The sequence below is a fragment of the Eretmochelys imbricata genome, chromosome 6, assembly GCF_965152235.1.
Source record: "Eretmochelys imbricata isolate rEreImb1 chromosome 6, rEreImb1.hap1, whole genome shotgun sequence".
Taxonomy (NCBI): domain Eukaryota; kingdom Metazoa; phylum Chordata; order Testudines; family Cheloniidae; genus Eretmochelys; species Eretmochelys imbricata.
This window is the reverse complement of record NC_135577.1, coordinates 11,972,279-11,992,633: the sequence shown is the minus strand read 5'-3', so window position 1 is coordinate 11,992,633 and position 20,355 is coordinate 11,972,279. Positions and strand designations below refer to the sequence as shown.

The 20,355-nt window shown below is 55.4% G+C and overlaps 1 protein-coding gene across 2 annotated transcripts; it reads right to left on the bottom strand.

The window, feature by feature from the left end:
* Positions 1–658: 658 nt before the first annotated feature.
* CARNS1 (carnosine synthase 1) lies at positions 659–19,452 on the bottom strand. 2 transcript variants are annotated; one of them, XM_077820080.1, is made up of 8 exons: positions 19,305–19,452; positions 18,768–18,857; positions 9,146–9,633; positions 8,665–8,824; positions 7,720–7,820; positions 6,631–6,862; positions 4,477–4,748; positions 659–1,894 (listed from the first exon to the last, which is right to left on the bottom strand). In XM_077820080.1, the coding sequence occupies exons 3-8, from the start codon at positions 9,626–9,628 to the stop codon at positions 659–661; spliced, it is 2,484 nt and encodes an 827-aa protein (XP_077676206.1). In that variant the 5' UTR covers positions 9,629–9,633; positions 18,768–18,857; positions 19,305–19,452. The 2 variants fall into 2 exon arrangements, with proteins under 2 accessions (XP_077676206.1, XP_077676207.1); XM_077820081.1 differs by lacking the exon at positions 18,768–18,857.
* Between the last annotated feature and the right edge of the window lie 903 nt (positions 19,453–20,355).

The window sequence follows — 20,355 nt, the reverse complement described above, 5'->3', positions numbered from 1 at the left end:
GTTTGTTAGTGGAGGGCCACTTGTAGCCTTAAGTCTCCACTCCTGGAGGCTCCAGCCCCTCAATCCTTCCCCTCCTCCCCACCATGGGTGAACAGATGCCAGAGCTGAGCTCGTGCCCAGGAGATTAGGGTCCGCGACCTACAGCCCTTCCCAGGGCTGGTGGGCTTGGTAGCGGGAGCCAACTGGAGGATCTCAGTGGGGAAGAAGGGGTTAGGGAAGAGTCTGCAGAGAGGGAGGGGGATCCCTCCAGGGATAGGACAGTTCAGCTGAGGGAGGAGAACTAGAGGATCAGGACAGGGCAGCTGGGGGGAGGGTGGGGGAGCTGGAGGAGCCCCAGAGGGAGCAGAACAGACGCCATACTGATGCAATCCCATGTCACGCACACATTGGTAAGAGCCACGCCTGCCCGAGACGACACTAGGGACCCCCAGCTTCCTCCTGGGGGGAAAGGGGCAGCTGCTGGGAAAAAACAACAACACTGGGATACAGAGGAGCCACGTAATGCAAGCGCCAGTGCCCCAGCTGGTGGGAATACACCAGGGAGGATGAGGCCGGGGGCTCCTCCAGGACCGGATTTGAGCCCAGCAGGCCCTAGGGAGAATGGGGGGAACAGGACAGAAGCAGCAGGGTGGCCCCCTCCCCGGGGGCTCCCTGGGTGCTATTTGAAGTGAGAGAGGAAGTGGGTGACAGGATAGTGGGGTGAGTCGATGCCCAGCACCTGGCAGACACCCAGCACCTTGAGGCAAGCCTCGCGGCGGCTGGGGCTAGCACAGGCCACGTTGCAGTAGGGCTCTTCATATTCACGGGTGACCAGCTCATCCTCCAGCAGGTTGAGGCGAATGACGCCGCGCTCGTGCAGGGCCTGCAATGTCTCCACACTGGCTGTGGACTTGAGGGCCTTCAGGTGCTGTGATACCACGCACATGACGCCCACCAGGTGGGTGCGGGGCTGGGCATGGGTGGGCAGCAGCGGGGGCACCCCACAGGCAACCATGACAGAGGCGAGCATGATGTCCACCCCGTAGATCTCCTGGATCCAGTCGCGCAGGTAGAAGCCTCCCATGCGGGGGTTGATCTCAATGAGCTTGGGCCCAGCTGCCGTCAACTTGAGCTCCACGTTGAAAACGCCATTGGTCAGGCCGCAGCCCAAGCAGCACCGGTAGGCGGCGCGCACCAGCTGGGCCTCGCAGTCGGGCGCCAGGCAGGTGGGCATGCTGGCTGCTGTCTCGGTGAAGTGGGGCACACGGGTGGGCCCGTTGTCGGAGACGAAGGCGGCCAGCATGCGCCCATCATAAATCACAATATCCACGTCGTGCTCTGTGCCGGAGACATACTCCATCAGCAGCATGGCATTGCCCCAGCCCAGCCCGATGCCTGGGTGATCCGTATCCTCCTGCAAGTCCCGTGAGATCTTCTCAAAGTGCAGGTGGCACTGCTGTACATTCTCTACCAGCTTGACCCCCACGGCACCCGCCCCATACTCCAGCTTCATGACACCGGGGAAGGAGAGATGGCGGGCAGCCCGCTCCACGTCAGCGTGGCTCTCCAGGTGGCAGCAGGGAACGGCATAGAGCGCCTCTGAGGCCCAGCCAAGTGGGGCTTCCTTGCGCCGGCGCAGCAGGTGTTGGTGGGTGCGGCTCTTCTGCTTGGCCACCCGCATGGCTGCCACCGGGCTGCAGCGCAGGCCCAGCTGCTCACACACTAGGGCCGTCAGCACCATGCAGTCGTCCCAGTAGGAGAGGCAGCCGTCCAGGTGCAGGCCCCGCTCCCGCACCAGCCCCACCAGCCGCTGGGCATGCTCCTCATCCCGCCTGTGCTCCGTGGTGTCGTAGTGGATGAAGGTCTGCACCAGCTGCGAGGCAAAGTGGTTGGGGTCTGACTCCACCAGGTGAATCTGGAGCGGGGGGGGGCACAGAGAAGGGGGGCGGGGGAGAGATGCAGAGAAGTGGGAGAGAGACCAAAAAGGGGTCACTAAGGACTGGGGCAGGCTCCATGCCCTCCCCGCCAGGCGCCGCAAAAATGGGACTGTCCTTGGGGACGGATCCACACCCCACGGTGGGATGCAAATAGGGCGTTCCACTCATATCCAGAACCCCGGCGTGGGAGAGATGGAATTGTCCACGTGCGTCCAGACCCCATGTGGGGCAGGAGATGGAGGAAAGGTCCAAGCATTTCTATGAAGGGAGATGGGATGGGTCCATGTGTGCCCATGCCCCCGAGGGGTGTGGGAAGGAGATGGAATAGTCTATGTGCATCCAGGGAGGGAGATGGAATAGTTCACTCACACCCATGGCCCCATGAAGTGGGGAGAAGAAACAGAACGGTCCATTCGCAACCAGGCCCCATGGGGTAGGGGGAAGAAACTGAATGGTCTACTCACACCCAGGTTCCATATGGTAGAGGGGAGGAAATGGACCGGTTCACTCCTGCCCAGGCACCATTCAGTGCGGGGAGGGGGAGAAGATGGAATAGTCCACTTACACCCAGGATGAGTGGGGGGATATGGAATGGCCCATTTGTGTCAGGATGGAATGATCCACTCGTGCCCAGGAGGGGTGGGGTAGACTGGGAATGGTCCACTTATGCCCAGGCCCCATGGGGTGGGGAGGAGGAGACAGTGTGGTCACGGGCCTCATGTGCCCGCCCCCATGGGGCATTCCTGGACCCCAAGGCAAGAGGAGATGGGATGTTCCATCCAGGTTGAGGGGGCGAGTGCATCTGCATGCTAAACGCTTTCCAAGAACAAGCCCGGCATGGTTGCTTCCAGTTTTGTGCAGGGGCTTTGGGAAGGGACCAGCCGCCAGAGGGGCGGGGCCAGCACTGACACAAAAGGGCACCCCAACCTGCCTGGGCTGAGTGCCACCCTGGACACAGAGGACCAAATCCCAGCCTGGAACCAACCTGGAGCTGCTGCCAAGAAAGTGGGGCTGGGGGAGTACACAGGAGTGCTCACAGCCTAGGAAACTGCACTCAGCATCAGTGGCAGGGCTGTGCCATGGGATTCCTTTCTCACACCTCTGAGCAGAGTCAATTTGCTTGGGATTTGGGGGGGGGAGGGGTGTTCCTGAGAGAGCAGTTAGCTGGCCTCATGAGATCTATCTCCAGGAGCTAACAATGTCAAGGCTGGCAGGTGTTAACTCCAGAGCCTAATGCTTGTGGAAAATTTAAAGACAGCAGCACTATTAACTATTCCACTGCTGATCAATTTTCCAGGAACGTTCTGCTATTCCAGAGCTGTGGGCAGAATTGCCCACCTTTTCCCCCCCTCCACTGGGGCTGGAGATGGGCCAGACCACTTGCTCCTGTCTCCCACAGTGGTGTGACATTGGGCTGGGATACAGACCGTTCCATTACCCAGATTGCAGCAACCATCACAGACTGTATTTGCCTCAATTCAGTGTCTGGGCTGGGACCTGGTTCTCCTCTGTCTGGGGTCAAGCACTCATCTCCCCTTCCCCACACCACTCCTGCCCCTTCTCTAATATTCCTTCGCCAGCTGACGTTCAGGCCCACGTCCCCATGTGCCCAGACGGCCTCAAAGCAGAGGCATGAGAGGGCACGGTGAAGGGAAGGGAGAGCAAGAGCTGTAGGCTACATGAATGGTCCCAGTGATTTAGAACGGAGAGGTTCGGGGGCGGAAGAGATGAGACACCCATGGCTCAGTGACCTGAGGCTGTGGGCCGGACTGGCAATGGATGGACAGCCAGGGGTCAGAGTTAAGGTGATTTTCTCATCCAGAGATCTTATGGGGCTCCCTGGTGTGCCCCTTGATGCATTACCACCCCCTCAGCAAAGAGAGGTCTGAGCTGTAGCCCTAGGGGATAGATCTGGAGTAGCTACCTGCACAAAGGTAACCATGGTTAACACTGGCTTATGTCCCTTCCAGGAGCTGCTCAGCTGCCAGTACTTTTGATTCTGCACACAATGGACACGGGAAGCTCAGCACCCCATAGATCCTGCCCCCAATCACTCCCCACATTGCCCCAGTGCCAGACCTCCAGCACCCACCCTGACAAGGGTCAGCACAGACGGGACAATAATCCCCAGCTCACCCTCGGAGAAGCACTTTCCCATCCACCTGTGACCTGGGCTGCGGCAGCCCCCTAGCAAAGGCTCAGGTGTGGTTTCTGTCCAGCTGGGATGCAGTGGGGAGCCCCTTTGTGGCTGGGATGTGGGGAAGACTCAGGGGAGTCTCCCTAGAGCTGGGATATCAGAGAGGGCTGGCTGGGATACAGGGGAGGAAATGAGGAGCACTCCCATGGCTGGGATGTGGGGGAGGGGCAGAGAGGACTCCCCCTGCAGCTGGGGGTAGAGGGTGCATCCCCAACCTCCTCCGTTCGCTCTCTCTTCCCTGATGCAGGTTATGCCATGTTGGGTCGGACCCATGGCTAAGGACAGCCATCTCCCTCAGCTCCACTCCATGGCGGAGGGTGGGGGCTGTGCTGGGCAGCGTGGGGCCCGGTTTCCGCATCTTACTTTTAGCCCGTAGGCCCTGGCCGCCTCCCAGACGAACTTTTTGCTGACTCCTCCGGCCCCGATAACCAACACGTGCTTGCCCTCCATGAGGTGGCACTGCGCACGCCGCAACATCGTCTCCACCAGAGGGCGCGAGGACTCGCCTGCCGGCACCCCCACCGCCTGACTCATGGACTCGAAGAGCCCGCAGGTCTCCAGGCAGAGCTGAGAATTCATCTCCAGGGCCATCAGCTGCAGCACCTGCTCTGACGAGGTCAGGAGAAAATCCACACCTGTAATGGGAAATGGCCAAGTCAAGGGAACAGCCAGGATGGGTGTGCAATAGCAGTCAGGCCAAACTGGAGAGCACAAGAATTCAAAGACCCTGACCAGAGGCCCCCACAGGAATTGCAGGAGATGCTGAATCAAGCAAATTCATAGATTCCAAGGTCAAAAGGGATCCCTGTGATCATCTAGTCTGACCTCTGGTACAGCACAGGCCACAGAGCTTCCCTGAGCTAATTCTGGTTTAGAATGAGAGCAGATCTTTCACAGAAGCATCCAATCTTGATTTAAAAATTGCCAGCGGTGGAGAATCCACCACAGCCCTGGTTAGGGTGCCTTCTGGCCTTAAACGCTATGAAAATAAAAGGGGTAGAGAAGGCAGGCCAGGAAATCTCTCCTTTCCCCCTCTCTCATTATACAGGCAAAGATTGATGAACCTGAAAGGTGGCAAATTCATAACTGATCCAAGGAAAATACTCATTCTCAGTTGCCCTGTGGGACTCATTGCCACAAGGTCTCAGTGTGTCCAAAAGCTTAACAGGCAGGGCCGTCCTTACCCATATGCAAAGCACGCAGCTGCGTAGGGCACCAGGAAATTTGGGGCACCAAATCTCCTGGTGACCTGCGCAGCCCGTGCTGCTCCAGCCTCTGCTTGAGCTCTTCCGCAGGCCCCTGCCCCTGCTCTGCCTTCCCCCACTTCCCCTGGGTCCCTGCCCCTTCTGTGCCCCAGCCCCCCCACACCAGCACTCACCGATGGTGTAGCTGAGGCCGGGTCGTTGTACTCCCGCTGCTGGTAACTCACCGGCGCGGGAGTGCAGCGACCTGGCCTCAGCCACGCCACCGGTGAGTGCTGGGGGGTGGTTCCCCTGTACCTCCCAAGCCAGCCCTGCCCCCGTTGGGGGGGGGAGACCGTATAGAGCCCCAGAATTGCTAGGGACAGCCCTGCTAACAGGATTTGTAGAAAGAGGCCTGGACATTTACCCGGCTGAGGAGACCATCCAGAGTTATGTTAAAAGGAAAATTTTAAAGTCTAACTCCTTAGAAAGTTTCACGGGGTGGGTTATTCCAGAACAACCCCCTAGGACAGGGGTTCTCAACCCTTTTTCTTTCTGAGGCTCTCCTCCCAATACTATAAAAACTCCACGGCCCAGCTGTGCCACAACAACTGTTTTTCTGCATATAAAAGCCAGGGTCGGCGTTAGGGGGTAGCAAGCAGGGCAATTGTCTGGGGCCCCACACCACAGAGGCCACTGTGAAGCTAAGTTGCTCAGGCTTTGGCTTCAGCCCTGGGTGGTGGGGCACCAGTCCCATGCAGCTGGACTTCAGCTTTCTGCCCCGGGCCCGAATGAGTCTAATGCTGGTCATGCTTGGTGAACCCCCTGAAATCTGCTCACAGCCCCCTAGTTGAGAACCACTGCCCTAGGAGGCTCCTTCTCCGGCTGCTTCATGGCAAGGTGCATGGGTATTGTTGGAGATGGGATACCAGGCTAGATGGGCCCCTGCTCTGGACATGCATGTGTGGCTACAGGCCTTTCTGAAGGTCCCAGCTGGTCAGTGACTCCCTGCCCGTGAAGGTGCTATCCTCCCCTCGTCCTGCCAAGGGCAGCAGCGCCCTGACCCTTTAACAGACCATGGGCCAAAGAACTAGGACCAGCTCCCTACCCCAGCCAGGCACTTCATGCTGGGGCAGCTGAGGGCAACTTTGGCCTGCAAGGGGGAGGCTCTCTGCTGGGGCTGAGCCAACACAGCCAGCTTTGCCCTACACCGCCCATTAAGGGGTGCACTGGGAGGGAGCACCTGCTCTGGATCCTCCCTGGCCGGATGAATAATGATCGAGACTCTGTGACTCCCCCTAAATAGTTAATGGCAACGATTGACAGGGCAGCTCACCAATCACATCAGTCTGGGCCCGTCGGCCCCCCCGCTGCTCCACCGACAGCCCCGCCTCCAGCTCCAGGAAGGCTGACATGGCAGCCTCAGCCTTGTGCTTGACCTGGGCACGGATGGCCGCGAGCTGGGCCTCATCTGTCACCCCCTGCTGCCGCAGGCTGCTCTCCAGGCTCTGGGGCACTGTGGCCTGGTGTTTCAGGGGCTTATCAGCCCGTCCCACACCGCACACCACCTGGGGGGGGACAAAACCAGCGCCATGAAAACCCCGCATCTCCCCCCCCGCCACCACATGCAGTGGGAGCTGACTGTGAGGTCATCCAGAGAACAAGCTTGGTACTAACCAATCAGATCCTTCGCATGTCTCACGGTTCCAAGAGCCCTGATTTGTGGAGGCTCTTTTCTCCTGCTCAGGAAATGGAATGTACCATGTGCAAGGGTGGGCAGAGGGGGAACATGAGAGAAAATAAACCCAGCCCAGTCCAGTGCCACACGCTGCAGACAGGACAAAGGTGAGCTTATGACCTTTGACCTCCACCTGGCCTGGGTTCAAAGGTCACAAGTGACGATGATAAGATTTTTCATTTTGAGACTTTTGCAGATCATATTAAATTCATGACTAACTTGGTCCAAAAAACAATGTAAGGTTCCATATAACTTTACCCATTGCCCTGAGCCAGCCAGTCACCCACATGGGCCAGATCGGAGTCAGCACCTCTTAGAGAGGAAAGGCTCCATGCCCCATTCCCTGGCTTCTGAGCCAGGCATGCCCCCCATCCTTGGACCAGATTGGAGATGGTGCCCCCTAGAGGTGAAAAGTACCATCTCCCATTCCTCACCCTTCCCAGCTAGCCAGTCCCACCCCCTTGGCCTGGATCAGAGCCAGCACCCCCTAGAGGGGAAAGGCCCCATACCACATTTGCTTACACCCAGGGCTGCCTCTGTATTTGTCTCTGGTCAGGGCATGAGTGATCCCCAGCTTCTCACCGTATCAATCATTGCCCTATTCTGAGGCTAAGTGGGGGCATGGGGCCCAGCCAGCTGCATTGGCAGGGCGGGGTGAGGGGCACGTATTCACGGCTGCCCCGTTACCTGGCTCAGCAGAGGCTGGTCACCCCAGGATCTGCAGACGACAGTGCAGATCCGGATCGCCAGGTCAGGCCTCGGAGATGTGCTGCCTGGGAGGGGCAAGGTGATGAGGAAGGGTCAGAGGGGCAGGAAAGGAAAGAGGGAGTCAGGGGAGAAAAAGACAGAGGGAAATGGGAGAGAGAGAGATGGAGAAAGAAATCGGGGGATGAAGAGAGGGGAGAAAAAAGAGATGAGGGTGGAGAAAACAAAGGGAAGGTATGGAGGGGACAGAAGAGAAACAAATGAAGGGTGTAGGAATGGAGCGGGGCGGAAGGAGACAGAAAGAAGCAGCAAGGGGGGCAGAGAAAGAAATGGCATCGGGATTCATGCAAATCAGCTGCACAGAGTGGTGCCCTCCGTCCTGAGGGATTCTGGGATTTTGGTAGGGCCACCACCCACTGAATGTATGGCAGCTGTCCCCCACTGCCCCAGGGGATACTGGGATTCCAATATGACAGTGGCTCCCCCTGCCCTGGGGCAATATGGCAGTGGCAGCCACCCCAATGAGTTGGGGGCACTGTTCCCTCTAAGCTGTGCGCGTCTGCACGCGCACACAGATCCTAAACCCCGTGCACTCGGTAAAACACCACGCACACAAAAATTTGCACAGAAGAAATTTTTTGCACACACAGCCTGTCAAAAATTAGAGAGAACATTGGCTGGGGGATTCCCAATATGGCACGTGCCCCTTCCCTCCTCATGTGCCAGGCTAACTCAACTGCATCCTGTTTTTTTCCCTCCAGATCTTGCCCCATGATGCCATCTCCAAAGGCTGGGCCAGGGTGGGAATGGGGGTGGGCTCAGTGCATCATGGTGGCTGCAGGGGCAGGTGATGAGGCGTGAGCCTCTCTGGCCAGGGGGGTCCCTTACTTGGGGAGGTGCGGTTGGGGGATTTGGGCTGGGTGAGGCAGGCGGTGGGGATGAAGGCCTCCAGCAGGGCGCTCTCCTCCTCCTCCAGGGTTTCCAGCAGTGCCAGCACGGCTTGGAGCACGGCAGCCTGCTCCACCTTGGCATGGAAGGTCACAGCATGGGCCCCACTCCAGCGCCAGCCCGATGGCTTCACCACCACCTGCAGGGGGCAACAGCACACTGCTCAGTGGAGCCAACCAGGCACAGCCACTGCCCCCATCCATACCCATAGGGCTTCCCTCTCTCCCTTCCCCATGGATCTCCCCCTCTTACAGTGCCCCCTTCCTCAGCTGTAGGGCCCCCCATAGACCTCCCCTTCTGGCTGTGGGTCCCACCTCCCCACAGGCTCACATGACTGTAGGGCTTCCCCCGACTCCTGGCTGTATGCTCCACTCCCAGCAAGCTCACCTGACTGCAGCCCCCTCCCACCCCGCAGGCTCACCTGACTGCAGGGCCCTGCCCCCGGCCCCGGCAGGCTCACCTGGCTGTAGGGCTCCATGGCGTTGCCCTTCAGGAAGGCCTCAATCTCCTCCTGGATGAGGTTCTCCTGGCCCTCCTTGCCACTGAGCTCCACCATGCGGACGGCGCGCTCAGCAGTGACGTCCCGCAGTGGGCGCAGCCGCTTGAAGGTGAAGGCCAGCGTGGGTGGCACCCCCACCTGGGCCCGCTGGTCCAGCAGCTGGCGCGTCAGCAGCTTGTCCTCCAGAAGGCGGGCCAGCTCCCCCGAGCCCGCCGTGGGGCAATCCAGGTCACGCGCCAGCTCCCCCGCTGACTGCCCATGCTCCTTGCATGGCCCGAAGGAGCCCATGAAGTAGGTGACGCGGCGCGGGGGCGAGAACTCGTCCAGGCACGTGCGCCCACCCAGCTCGAAGGAGACAGCCTTGGAGACCAGCAGGGACGACTCGCCAGGGTGCTGCTCAGAGGGCACCTTGGCCAGCCAGCTGGGCGACAGGCACAGCAGCATGTTACCTGGGGGGGGCGGGGGAGATGTGGAAAGATAGGGAAGGGCAAGGAAATACAGAGAAATGGGGAATAGAGAAATAGAGAGATGGGGAAGGGGGAGGTCCGTGGTGAAGGAGGGGGGAAAGCAAGGAGGAGGGGGCAGAGAGGATGACAATCTGTTACCATTACATCACCAGCAGCCAATCAGAAAGCTGCTATTTATACAGCAATTAACAGACTTTCCTCTACTGGGATTTCGTCTCCTCTCCCTACACCTCACAAGGTAGGAAGGTGCCAGCCTATTTTGTACTTAGGAACTCAGTAGGGGGCGCTCTCCCCATGCACTCACTGCTGCCCCAATGCCCCAGCACAGCATTATGGGGTACTATGCTGCAGGTAGCAGGGCAGGGTGCTCAATAGGGGTGCTCTGCCTTTGCAGTCTATGCCCCCAATGCCACAGTGCAGAACTAGAGGGGGCTATGCTGTAGAGAGTGGAGGACACTCTCCCCTTGTACTCAGCATTAACCCCTATTAGGGGGCGCTGTACTCCTGGTGCTGGTGTCACCTTAAATAAGAGACACAAACCAAGATCTTTAACCACTTGTGGCGTTCCGACATGCCGGAGGAGTCAAACTCTCTTCATTGCATTCTAGGCTTCCCCTGCGGCTCTTGTCCTGCTGTAGAGTGACTCAACAGCTGCCACACCCCAGAGGTGGCTGCACTGCAGGGCCAGGAGAGGGACCCCCTGGACGTCGTTTGTCAAGCTGCTGGATTCTCCCCGAGGAAGGACCTTGGAGCTCTCCTTATCAATGACTGATGGGGCTGAGCTGCCATTGTATTCTCCCGCAGAGCTCCCACCCAGCTCCCACCCAGGGCTCCGGCTTCCTGCCAAGAGTAAGCAGCTTTAACAAAGGCAGGAATCATTCCAGGGCCAAAGGGAAACTTAAGCTGCTTGGCTCCAGTTCCCAGCACCCAGCGAGGGAGACCGGGCAGGCAAATGCCAGGAATGTGGAACAACTGCTGGAAGCCCTCCACTTAGGCCCGGGCTGGAGTCCTTCAGCCCAGGGACCTTGCTAGGACAAGGTTACAGCTGAGAGGAGAGGCCAGGATAGCCCCAAGTACACTGCCAGAGCCAGTCAGGGGCATAACAATCCTCAGCCTGCACGGAGAGCTAGGGACGGCCACACTACGGTTACGCTTCCTCCTGCTCCCCCATTCCCCTCTGCTCCAATCCACCCGACGCCAGCTCCTCCCCCAGACTCAGCCCCCACATATCAGCCCTTCCCCCTCCCCATACACCAGCCCTTCTCCATCCACCCCACATACAGGCTGGCTTCTCCCTCACCCCCCACATACCAGCCCCTCCCCCTCCCTCTGTCTGATCTGTCCCCACCACACATACACACCAGCCTCTCCTCCTACCTACCTCCCATATTAAGCCCTCCCCCTATTCACCCCCACACAAAGACTACTCCCTATCTACCCTTATCCACCCCCTGCCCATATCCACTCCCCCTTTACTCCTATTCATTACCCCCCCACCCCTCTGGCCGATATAGCCCCTAGCCCCCTCTGATCCTAGATACCCTCCAGTTCCTCTGACCACCTCTCCCCCTATGCTGCCCTTGCCCTGCTCCTCCCCTGTCCAGTCAGTTTCCAGTCAGTTGATTCCAGTCAGTTTCCTCCCACCCCTTTATTGGGGAGAGGGGTCATTGAGAACGCAGGAGAGAGAGTCAGTTCTGGTGCCTGGCACCACCACAGCCAGGAGCAGCAATGGCTGGGAAAGTCCTGCTCAGTTCCTGGCATCCCCGGGCTGGAGCATGCCCAGTCGTTCTGTGGGGCTGGCACACGTGCAGCCTGGCCTGATCTCGGAGTGGACGGGATGGGGATGCTCAGCGAGGACAGAGTCCTCAGAGGATTTAGCTGCCCAAATCCTTCCCGAGCACATGCACACTCCGATTTTTCAAAGGCTGATAACTTGGCCAAATTTGGTTGCCTTCCCAAAGGGCCAGCAAAAGGCAAGTCCCTGACACCAGGGCGACCTGCCCCTCCCTGCCCCCCCCCCAATTTCTAGTCCTAGCTCCAGGGCCATCCATAGACATTTTGGTGTCCTACGCAAGCACCCCCAAGTGTGGGGGGAGGCATCTCCAGGCCTCTGCGGGGGGGGGGGCAGGAGCAGGCTTGGGGGGCAGAGGGGAAACTGCCCCCCAGCACGAGCCAGAGCAGCAGAGCGGGTTGGGGCCTAGTCGTTTCATTTCCTGCCGCTGGTGAGTGCAGGGCAGGTCCGACCCCACACTCACGGGGTGGCGGGAAGTGGAGTGACCCGGCCCCAGCCCACTCCGCTCTGCTCCCCTGGCTCCCAGCCTTGGGACTTGGGAGCAGGGGGGAACCGGCCCCCAGCACTCACCGATGGCATGGCTAGGAGCCAGCAAAGCAGAGTGGGCTGGGGCCGGGTCATTCCACTTCCCGCTGCCCGGTGAGTGCAGGGCACCCGACTCCTTCTGCAGTCCCCGGGGATGTAGCTTAGGGAAAGGGGTGGAGTGGGGACGGGGCAGGAGAGGCGGGGGCTTTGGGGAAGGGGTGAAGTGGGGGCAGGGGCTGGGACCAAGCAGGGGCAGGAAGAAGCGGCGCTGGGGCGGAGCAGTGGCGGGGATCATGGGGAAGAGGCGGAGCAGGGGTGGGGGCAGCTTTCCTGGGTGGCTCAGCCGGGGAATCGGGCTGGCTGCTGGAGCAGCACACAGCTGCGTAGGGCACCAGGAAATTTGGGGCAATTTGGTGCCCCAAATTTCCTGGTGCCCTACACAGCTGCATACTTTGCATATGGGTAAGGACGGCCCTGCCTAGCTCCAAAGCTGGGGGTGGGGGGCTAGAACATTTCAGAAAAACGGCAGGAAGAATTTTTTTTCACAACTTGTTTCCCCCTCCCAGAAACAGCTAAACCATTTGGGCTAAAATTTCCTCCCAAAAAAACAGCCTGAAGCAGACACCCAGCATGGGAAAGTTCTGCCCCAACAGTTAAAGCTGGGCAAAGTTAGAAGCAACTGAAAACAGGGTCTTAGAATGGAAAGTATCAGGCAAACTTTATAGGCAAACGCTACCTGCTCCCAGGCCCTTGGCTGGGTCTTACGTAGATGGGCTGTCCCAACTCAGACCTGATCCAACCATGTCACTGTCTGCAGCGCCCCCAGGGCTAGGAACCCTCTTCACCAGCCAGATCACTGGGCCCTGCTTGTGGGGAGGGGGGGAATCAGGAAGTGAGGCAACCAAGGTGGGGGAGGAGCTGCCCTGAGCAGCCAGTGGAACTATTTTCTCAGGCAGATTAACGTGTATCTCTGAGGGCTGTGGATGCACCCCTGGAACAGGTCCTTGCTGACTCAGAAATGCCATTTAAATAGAGAGATCCTGGTATTCAGCGCTCCTCCTTTGCATCCTCTCTGGGCCTGCACAGTCTATAAGCTCCACAGGGGCAGGCAGGGGAGCCGGAGTCAGGATTCCCCGCTAGGAGGGGATAAACTCTCCTCAAAGCTCGCACGGTTTGCAAATTGCAGTTAAGGGACAGAGCATCTATTTGCATACCTCTCCTGTATATATTTCCCTAAAACCCCTCCCCTCGCAAACAGTGTGTCTATGACTTTTTTCTGAACTGATTTTTATACCCTAATCTGTGAGCACGTGCATGCACATACTGGTTTATATGTCCAGTTATAAAAGGTAATATACATTTTCCCTTTAGCATTTATCCCAAGCGCACTGCCCCGGACACATTGCTGCTTATTTCTGCTGCCACCTAACACTTAAAAGTAGAACTGGACAAACTGTTTCGGCTGCAAATTTTTTCAGCCAAAATTGCAGATTTAGGTCAACATTTTGCAGATGTGTAAAATTCACCTAATTGTTTTGGTCAAAAATCCTCCCTCCCCTGCTCAAAATTCCAAAACAATCAAAATGTTTTGATTTTTTTTTTATTAAATCACTGTTTGTTCAGAAATGCACTTTGATTTTCTTAGCTCAGTGGTTTGAGCATTGGCCTGCTAAACCCAGGGTTGTGAGTTCAATCCTTGAGGGGGCCATTTAGGGATCTGGGCCAAAAATTGGGGATTGGTCCTGCTTTGAGCAGGGGGTTGGACTAGATCTCCTGAGGTCCCTTCCAACCCTGAGATTCTATGATCTGGCCCCAAACTAAATTTTTTATATATTAGTTTATTGAATGTTTCAGATTTTTTTTCCATATCAGCCAGCGAATGGAAAAATTTGTTATTCACAGAGCTCTATTGAAGAGCCTTTGTTTCCTTTCATAAACCAAACAATAAATAAGGAAATTTCTAGATTAAAAAATGTTGCTAACCCAGAATTTGGATGGTAAATAGATCCAGTTGATTTAAACGGTGTTATTAGAACATCGTAGTTCAAATTTCTTTTTAAGTTGGGAAGTACAGAAGGACCTAGACAAATTGGAGGATTGGGCCAAAAGAAATCTGATGAGGTTCAATAAGGATAAGTGCAGGGTCCTGCACTTAGGACGGAAGAATCCAATGCACCGCTACAGACTAGGGACCGAATGGCTAGGCAGCAGTTCTGCGGAAAAGGACCTAGGGGTGACAGTGGATGAGAAGCTGGATATGAGTCAGCAGTGTGCCCTTGTTGCCAAGAAGGCCAATGGCATTTTGGGATGTATACGTAGGGGCATAGCGAGCAGATCGAGGGACGTGATCGTCCCCCTCTATTCGACATTGGTGAGGCCTCATCTGGAGTACTGTGTCCAGTTTTGGGCCCCACACTACAAGAAGGATGTGGATAAATTGGAGAGAGTCCAGCGAAGGGCAACAAAAATGATTAGGGGTCTAGAACACATGACTTATGAGGAGAGGCTGAGGGAGCTGGGATTGTTTAGCCTGCAGAAGAGAAGAATGAGGGGGGATTTGATAGCTGCTTTCAACTACCTGAAAGGGGGTTCCAAAGAGGATGGCTCTAGACTGTTCTCAATGGTAGCAGATGACAGAACGAGGAGTAATGGCCTCAAGTTGCAGTGGGGGAGGTTTAGATTGGATATTAGGAAAAACTTTTTCACTAAGAGGGTGGTGAAACACTGGAATGCGTTGCCTAGGGAGGTGGTGGAATCTCCTTCCTTGGAAGTTTTTAAGGTCAGGCTTGACAAAGCCCTGGCTGGGATCATTTAACTGGGAATTGGTCCTGCTTCGAGCAGGGGGTTGGACTAGATGACCTTCAGGGGTCCCTTCCAACCCTGATATTCTATGATTCTATGATTCTATGATTCTATGAAGTCAGGAAATTGGAAGGGTCAAGGAACATATCAAAAAGTCAATTCATAAATGTCTTGGTTACTGTTCACCTGTCCCTATACCTTGACTCTACTCCCAATGTAGATTAGGGGTTAGCAGGCAGGTATAAGGGGCAGAGTTACGCTCAGGGGATGGTGGTCAGGATGTGATACTAGAATCTGGGCTGAATTCTGACTGTGATGCTGCACCCCATAGTCTTCACAGAGATTGTTATGGTATGGGTAGGGCACAACAAAGATGTGTTTTACGCAAGATGGGTCATGTGAAATATCATTGGAAATGTTATGACATACTGCATATGATTATCCTATTTGTATGCAAGTATCATTTTTGTATCTAAAGTTAGGAATATTGATTATATATCTGTTCTACAAAAGCGTTTGCACCTGGGGAATGCCCATTAGACAGAATACAATCAGTCTAGCTGGCTCCTTGTGAGGAAAAGCCATTACAAAGAACAAAAGGTCTCAGAAGATGTTTATCATCCACAGACAAGTCTTCCTGGGGATGCTACAAACAACCTCTGACTCATGGCTGCTTTTGACACTGCAGGGTCATGTGATCAGGTTATCTGGTACTGGATTCCATGATAGTGCTAAAGGAGTTGGCAGATGTGATTGCAGAGCCATTGGCCATTATCTTTGAAAACTCCTGGCGGTCCCGGACGACTGGAAAAAGGCTAATGTAGTGCCCACCTTTAAAAAAGGGAAGAAGGAGAATCCCGGGAACTACAGGCCAGTCAACCTCACCTCAGTCCCTGGAAAAATCATGGAGCAGGTCCTCAAGGTATCAATTCTGAAGCACTTAGAGGAGAGAAGAGTGATTGGGAGCAGTCAGCATGGATTCACCAAGGGCAAGTCATGCCTGACTAATCTAATTGCCTTCTATGATGAGATAACTGGCTCTGTGGATGAGGGGAAAGCAGTGGACATGTTGTTCCTTGACTTTAGCAAAGCTTTTGACACGGTCTCCCACAGTATTCTTGCCAGCAAGTTAAAGAAGTATGGGCTGCATGAATGGACGATAAGGTGGGTAGAAAGCTGGCTAGATTGTCGGGCTCAACGGGTAATGATCATTGGCTCCATGTCTAGTTGGCAGCCGGTATCAAGTGGAGTGCCGCAAGGGTCGGTCCTGGGGCCAGTTTTGTTCAATATCTTCATAAATGATCTGGAGGATGGTGTGGATTGCACCCTCAGCAAGTTTGCAGGTGACACTAAACTGGGAGGAGAGGTAGATACGCTGGAGGGTAGGGATAGGATACAGAGGGCCCTAGACAAATTAGAGGATTGGGCCAAAAGAAATCTGATGAGGTTCAACAAGGACAAGTGCAGGGCAACTGCACTTAGGACGGAAGAATCCCATGCACTGCTACAGACTAGGGACCGAATGGCTCGGCAGCAGTTCAGCAGAAAAGGACCTAGGGGTGACAGTGGACGAGAAGCTGGATATGAGTCAACAGTGTGCCCTTGTTGCCAAGAAGGCCAATGGCATTTTGCGATGTATCAGTAGGGGCATTGCCAGCAGATCGAGGGACGTGATCATTCCCCTCTATTCGACATTGGTGAGGCCTCATCTGGAGTACTGTGTCCAGTTTTGGGCCCCACACTACAAGAAGGATGTGGAAAAATTGGAAAGAGTCCAGCAGAGGGCAACAAAAATGATTAGGGGACTGGAACACATGACTTATGAGGCGAGGCTAAGGGAACTGGGATTGTTTAGTCTGCGGAAGAGAAGAACGAGGGGGGATTTGATAGCTGCTTTCAACTACCTGAAAGGGGGTTCCAAAGAGGATGGATCTAGACTGTTCTCAGTGGTAGCTGATGACAGAACAAGGAGTAATGGTCTCAAGTTGCAGTTGGGGGAGGTTTAGGTTGGATATTAGGAAAATCTTTTTCACTCGGAGGGTGGTGAAACACTGGAATGTGTTACCTAGGGAGGTGGTGGAATCTCCTTCCTTAGATATTTTTAAGGTCAGGCTTGACAAAGCCCTGGCTGGGATGATTTAGTTGGGGATTGGTCCTGCTTTGAGCAGGGGCTTGGACTAGATGACCTCCTGAGGTCCCTTCCAACCCTGATAGTCTATGATTCTTCCACGGGGGTGGGGGAAACCACACTGGAAACCAAAGGATCCCTGTCATATGTAAAACCTATTTAAGGCAGGGGAGTGATATACTCAGGATGGTTCTTCACTGAATCCCCACCCAGGATGAATGCTGGTAAGATCTAAGAAAAAAAGACTGGCGTGGGGAGGAGAAGGACTGAGCCCAGGCTGGAAAAGTGTCTGGCCTGTGAAAGAAATACCTCGAGTTTTAAGCTGCAAGCAAGAGCAGCTTGCCTTCAAGAATTTCTGCAATCTGCCTAAAACAACATTTAGGGTGAGAAATTAAAACAACGCGGAGTCCGGTGGCATCTTAAAGGCTAACAGATTTATTTGGACATAAGCTTTTGTGGGTAAAAACCCACTTCTTCAGATGCATGGAGTGGGTTTTTACCCACAAAAGCTTATGCCCAAATAAGTCTGTTAATCTTTAAGGTTCCACCGGACTCCGCGTTGTTTTTGAGGATGCAGACTAACACGGCTACCCCGATACTTGGTGAGAAATTACTACTTGTAACCAGTTTATTTAATATCTTAAGCTTAGTTTGCATGTTTGTTTTATTTGCTTGGTAATCTGCTTTGATCTGTTTCCTATCCCTTATGATCACTTAAAATCTATCTTTTGTAGTTAATAAACTTGGTTTTGTTTTCTCTGAAACCAGTTTGTTGAATTCATAACTGGAGGGAAAAAGCTGTGCATATCTTCCTCCACATTGAAGGAGGGGGTGAATTTCAATGACCTTATGTAACCCACACACCTCCTGGGTGTGGTATTCTATAGTGGCACTGAGACTACTTAGAGAGCAATTACAGCCTTAATTTCAGCCTTAGCTAACAGTCAGTTTAGTTCATGCAGTAGAGGCTCATGAACTAAGGTCCAGAGGTCCCAGGTTTGATCCCACCCACTGGGGTCTGTCAGCATTACACTTACGTTGCATAGTTCTCTGTGCAGCATAAGACAATACAACTTTGGGTTTACACTCCAGAGGGGGCGTACCCTTGAGTGCTGGGCAATTCCCTAGCTGAGCTGATCTCAGTGTCTGTGTTTTTCTGAAGCTGGGTGTTTCGCTATCTGTGTGTGTGCTGGAGGAGGCTTGAAGGCCTGGCTCAGCAGGACAGTAAGGGAGCCCATGCTAGTGGGTTGGGTGAGCTCAGTGGTACCCAGTACATCAGGTGGCACCCCAGACAGGGCGGGCCGGCAGGGAGGGGGAACCCGTCACACTGACATTTTCAAGTAAATAATAGTTTGTTACACAAAGGAGGGTGAAAAAACTTATTCTCCTTAACCTTGGATAGGACAAGAAGCAATGGGCTTAAATTGCAGCAAGGGAGGTTTAGGTTGGACATTAGGAAAAACTTCCTAACTGTCAGGGTAGTTAAGCACTGGAACAAATTGCCTAGGGAAGTTGTGGAATCTCCGTCATTGGAGGTTTTAAAGAGCAGGTTAGACAAACAGCTGTCAGGAATGGTCTAGTTATTAGTCCTGCTGTGAGTGCAGGGGCCTAGACTAGATGATCTACTGAGGTCCCTTCCAGTTCTACACTTCTGTGTTTCTTCTATGATTTTGGGTTTCTGTGATAACGCTGTAACATCCTATGTTTTATTACAGTCCCCTGTGCTGTGCCAGGGTTGGTCCCAACTGAGCAAATCAGCCTGGGTATTCAGGGCAAATAGGGCACTGAATTCCCAGCCATTCCTTGATTTAGGGGGAGGAGGAACTCACAGCACAGGGGCAGTGCAGGGAGACAGGATGTGGCTCTCACCTGGGCACTGGGAGCTACCCTCCAGCAGCACAGACAGGTACGAGGTCGGGGATCCCAGGATGCAGATGGTCACATCCCCCGAGCTGAACCCTAAGAGACACAGGGGAGGAATTAACCACTTATTCCCACCAACGGCACTGTGCTGCCCTCTAGGCCTTGGTGCTAAGGGATGCCATGTGGCTGCCCTCCATACCCAGCCATGCTCCATCTCCTAGCCTCGTGCTAAGGGCAGTGGTGCTGGAACTAGGCGTGCTGGGGGTGCCCCAGCCCCTCATATACAGGATTTACAACACCACGGGTTAAGGGGTGCCATGTGGCTGCCCTTCATACCCCAGCCATGCCCCATCTCCCAGTCTGTGCTAGGGGGCGCTGTGCTGCTGCCCTCCTTACCCTGGCCATGCCCCACCTCTCAGCCCAGCACTAGAGGGCGCTGTGCTCCCAGATCCCCCTGGGTTGACGCCACAAGAGGGATTTCTGTAAGGCAGCGCTGTAGCCCCAGCATGTGAGTGGTGGCACCCTGGGTGGGCTGGCATGCACCTGTTCTGGGCTCCTTGGTGCGGTCGACTGTCTCTGGCAGCCCCTCCTGCTGCAAGGTGCATTGCAGCAGGTTGTAGTAGTAAGTAGTCCAGGCATGTGCCTGGGTGTCCTCTGGAGAGGACTTGCAGTCCAGAGACACGTCCTGATGCCAGGAAGGACACGGGGGACTGAGTGATGGCAGGGGCTCTTGCTCAGCCCAGTCCAGCTCCTTCAGGATCAGGGGCTGATCCACATTGATTTGATCCAGAGACAGCTGCAACAGAGATGGGGATGGGAGTGTGAATCCTGATGCTAGTGCCCTGGGGCACAGATCCCCCTGGGGGCGGGGCTGGGAGTGTGAATGCTGGTGCCCCAGGGCATGGATCCTGTGTAGGGGCAGCATGGCTCTGGCTGGGGGGGTAAAGCCCCACAGGGTGGGCGAGGCAGGTGCCAGTTGCCCAGGGGCAGCAGAGGCCTGGGGCGGGGGCTGGTTTTCAAACAAAGCATCTCTTTTTCCTCCCCAAAGGGGGCGGGTCACGTGGGGCCGGAGCTAAGCAGCTTGAGAAGCAAGGCTGTAAACAGATCAATCTGCCTGGGTCAGTGAGCTCAGGGAGGGAGGCAGGAGTAGAAGTAGGGAGAAGGGGAGAGATTTCTGCCTCCTGCTGGGACGCCCCACCCCCTCCTCCACCACACACCCAGTGCAAGACCTCGCCAGAGCTGTTGTGCAACAGTGCCCTGGCACGGCACAGCTAGGGCTCCAGTGCTGCAAACTTCCCCACAGCAGTACCCTGACCGACCCTGGTGCTGTGATCTTCCCCACAACAGTACCTGGCAGTGCCCAACCAGACCCTGGTGCTGCAAACTTCCCCACAGCAGTGCCCAGCCAGCAGTATGGCTAGAAGACTCCCACAGTTATGGTAATTTGCAGGAGTCTCCCAGTGTCTGAGGGAATCGGACACCATTTTCCCCCTTATTAGCACCAGTACAGCAGGGCCTGCTTCAGACCTCCCTCCTCCCCAGCTGGACACCCCCCCACACCCCCACTTCCCTGCCTCCCTGAGTCCAAATCCCT

What these genes read in the sequence shown, in the direction of transcription:
- CARNS1 (XM_077820080.1), bottom strand. Translation starts at nt 9,628, where the DNA reads ATGCTGCTGTGCCTGTCGCCCAGCTGGCTGGCCAAGGTGCCCTCTGAG. An exon ending in GGCCCAGACTGATGTGATTG is followed by an intron (nt 4,749 to 6,630) that starts GTGAGCTGCCCT and finishes TTCCCATTACAG; the next exon opens with GTGTGGATTTTCTCCTGACC. An exon ending in CCAGGGCCTACGGGCTAAAA is followed by an intron (nt 1,895 to 4,476) that starts GTAAGATGCGGA and finishes CCCCCGCTCCAG; the next exon opens with ATTCACCTGGTGGAGTCAGA.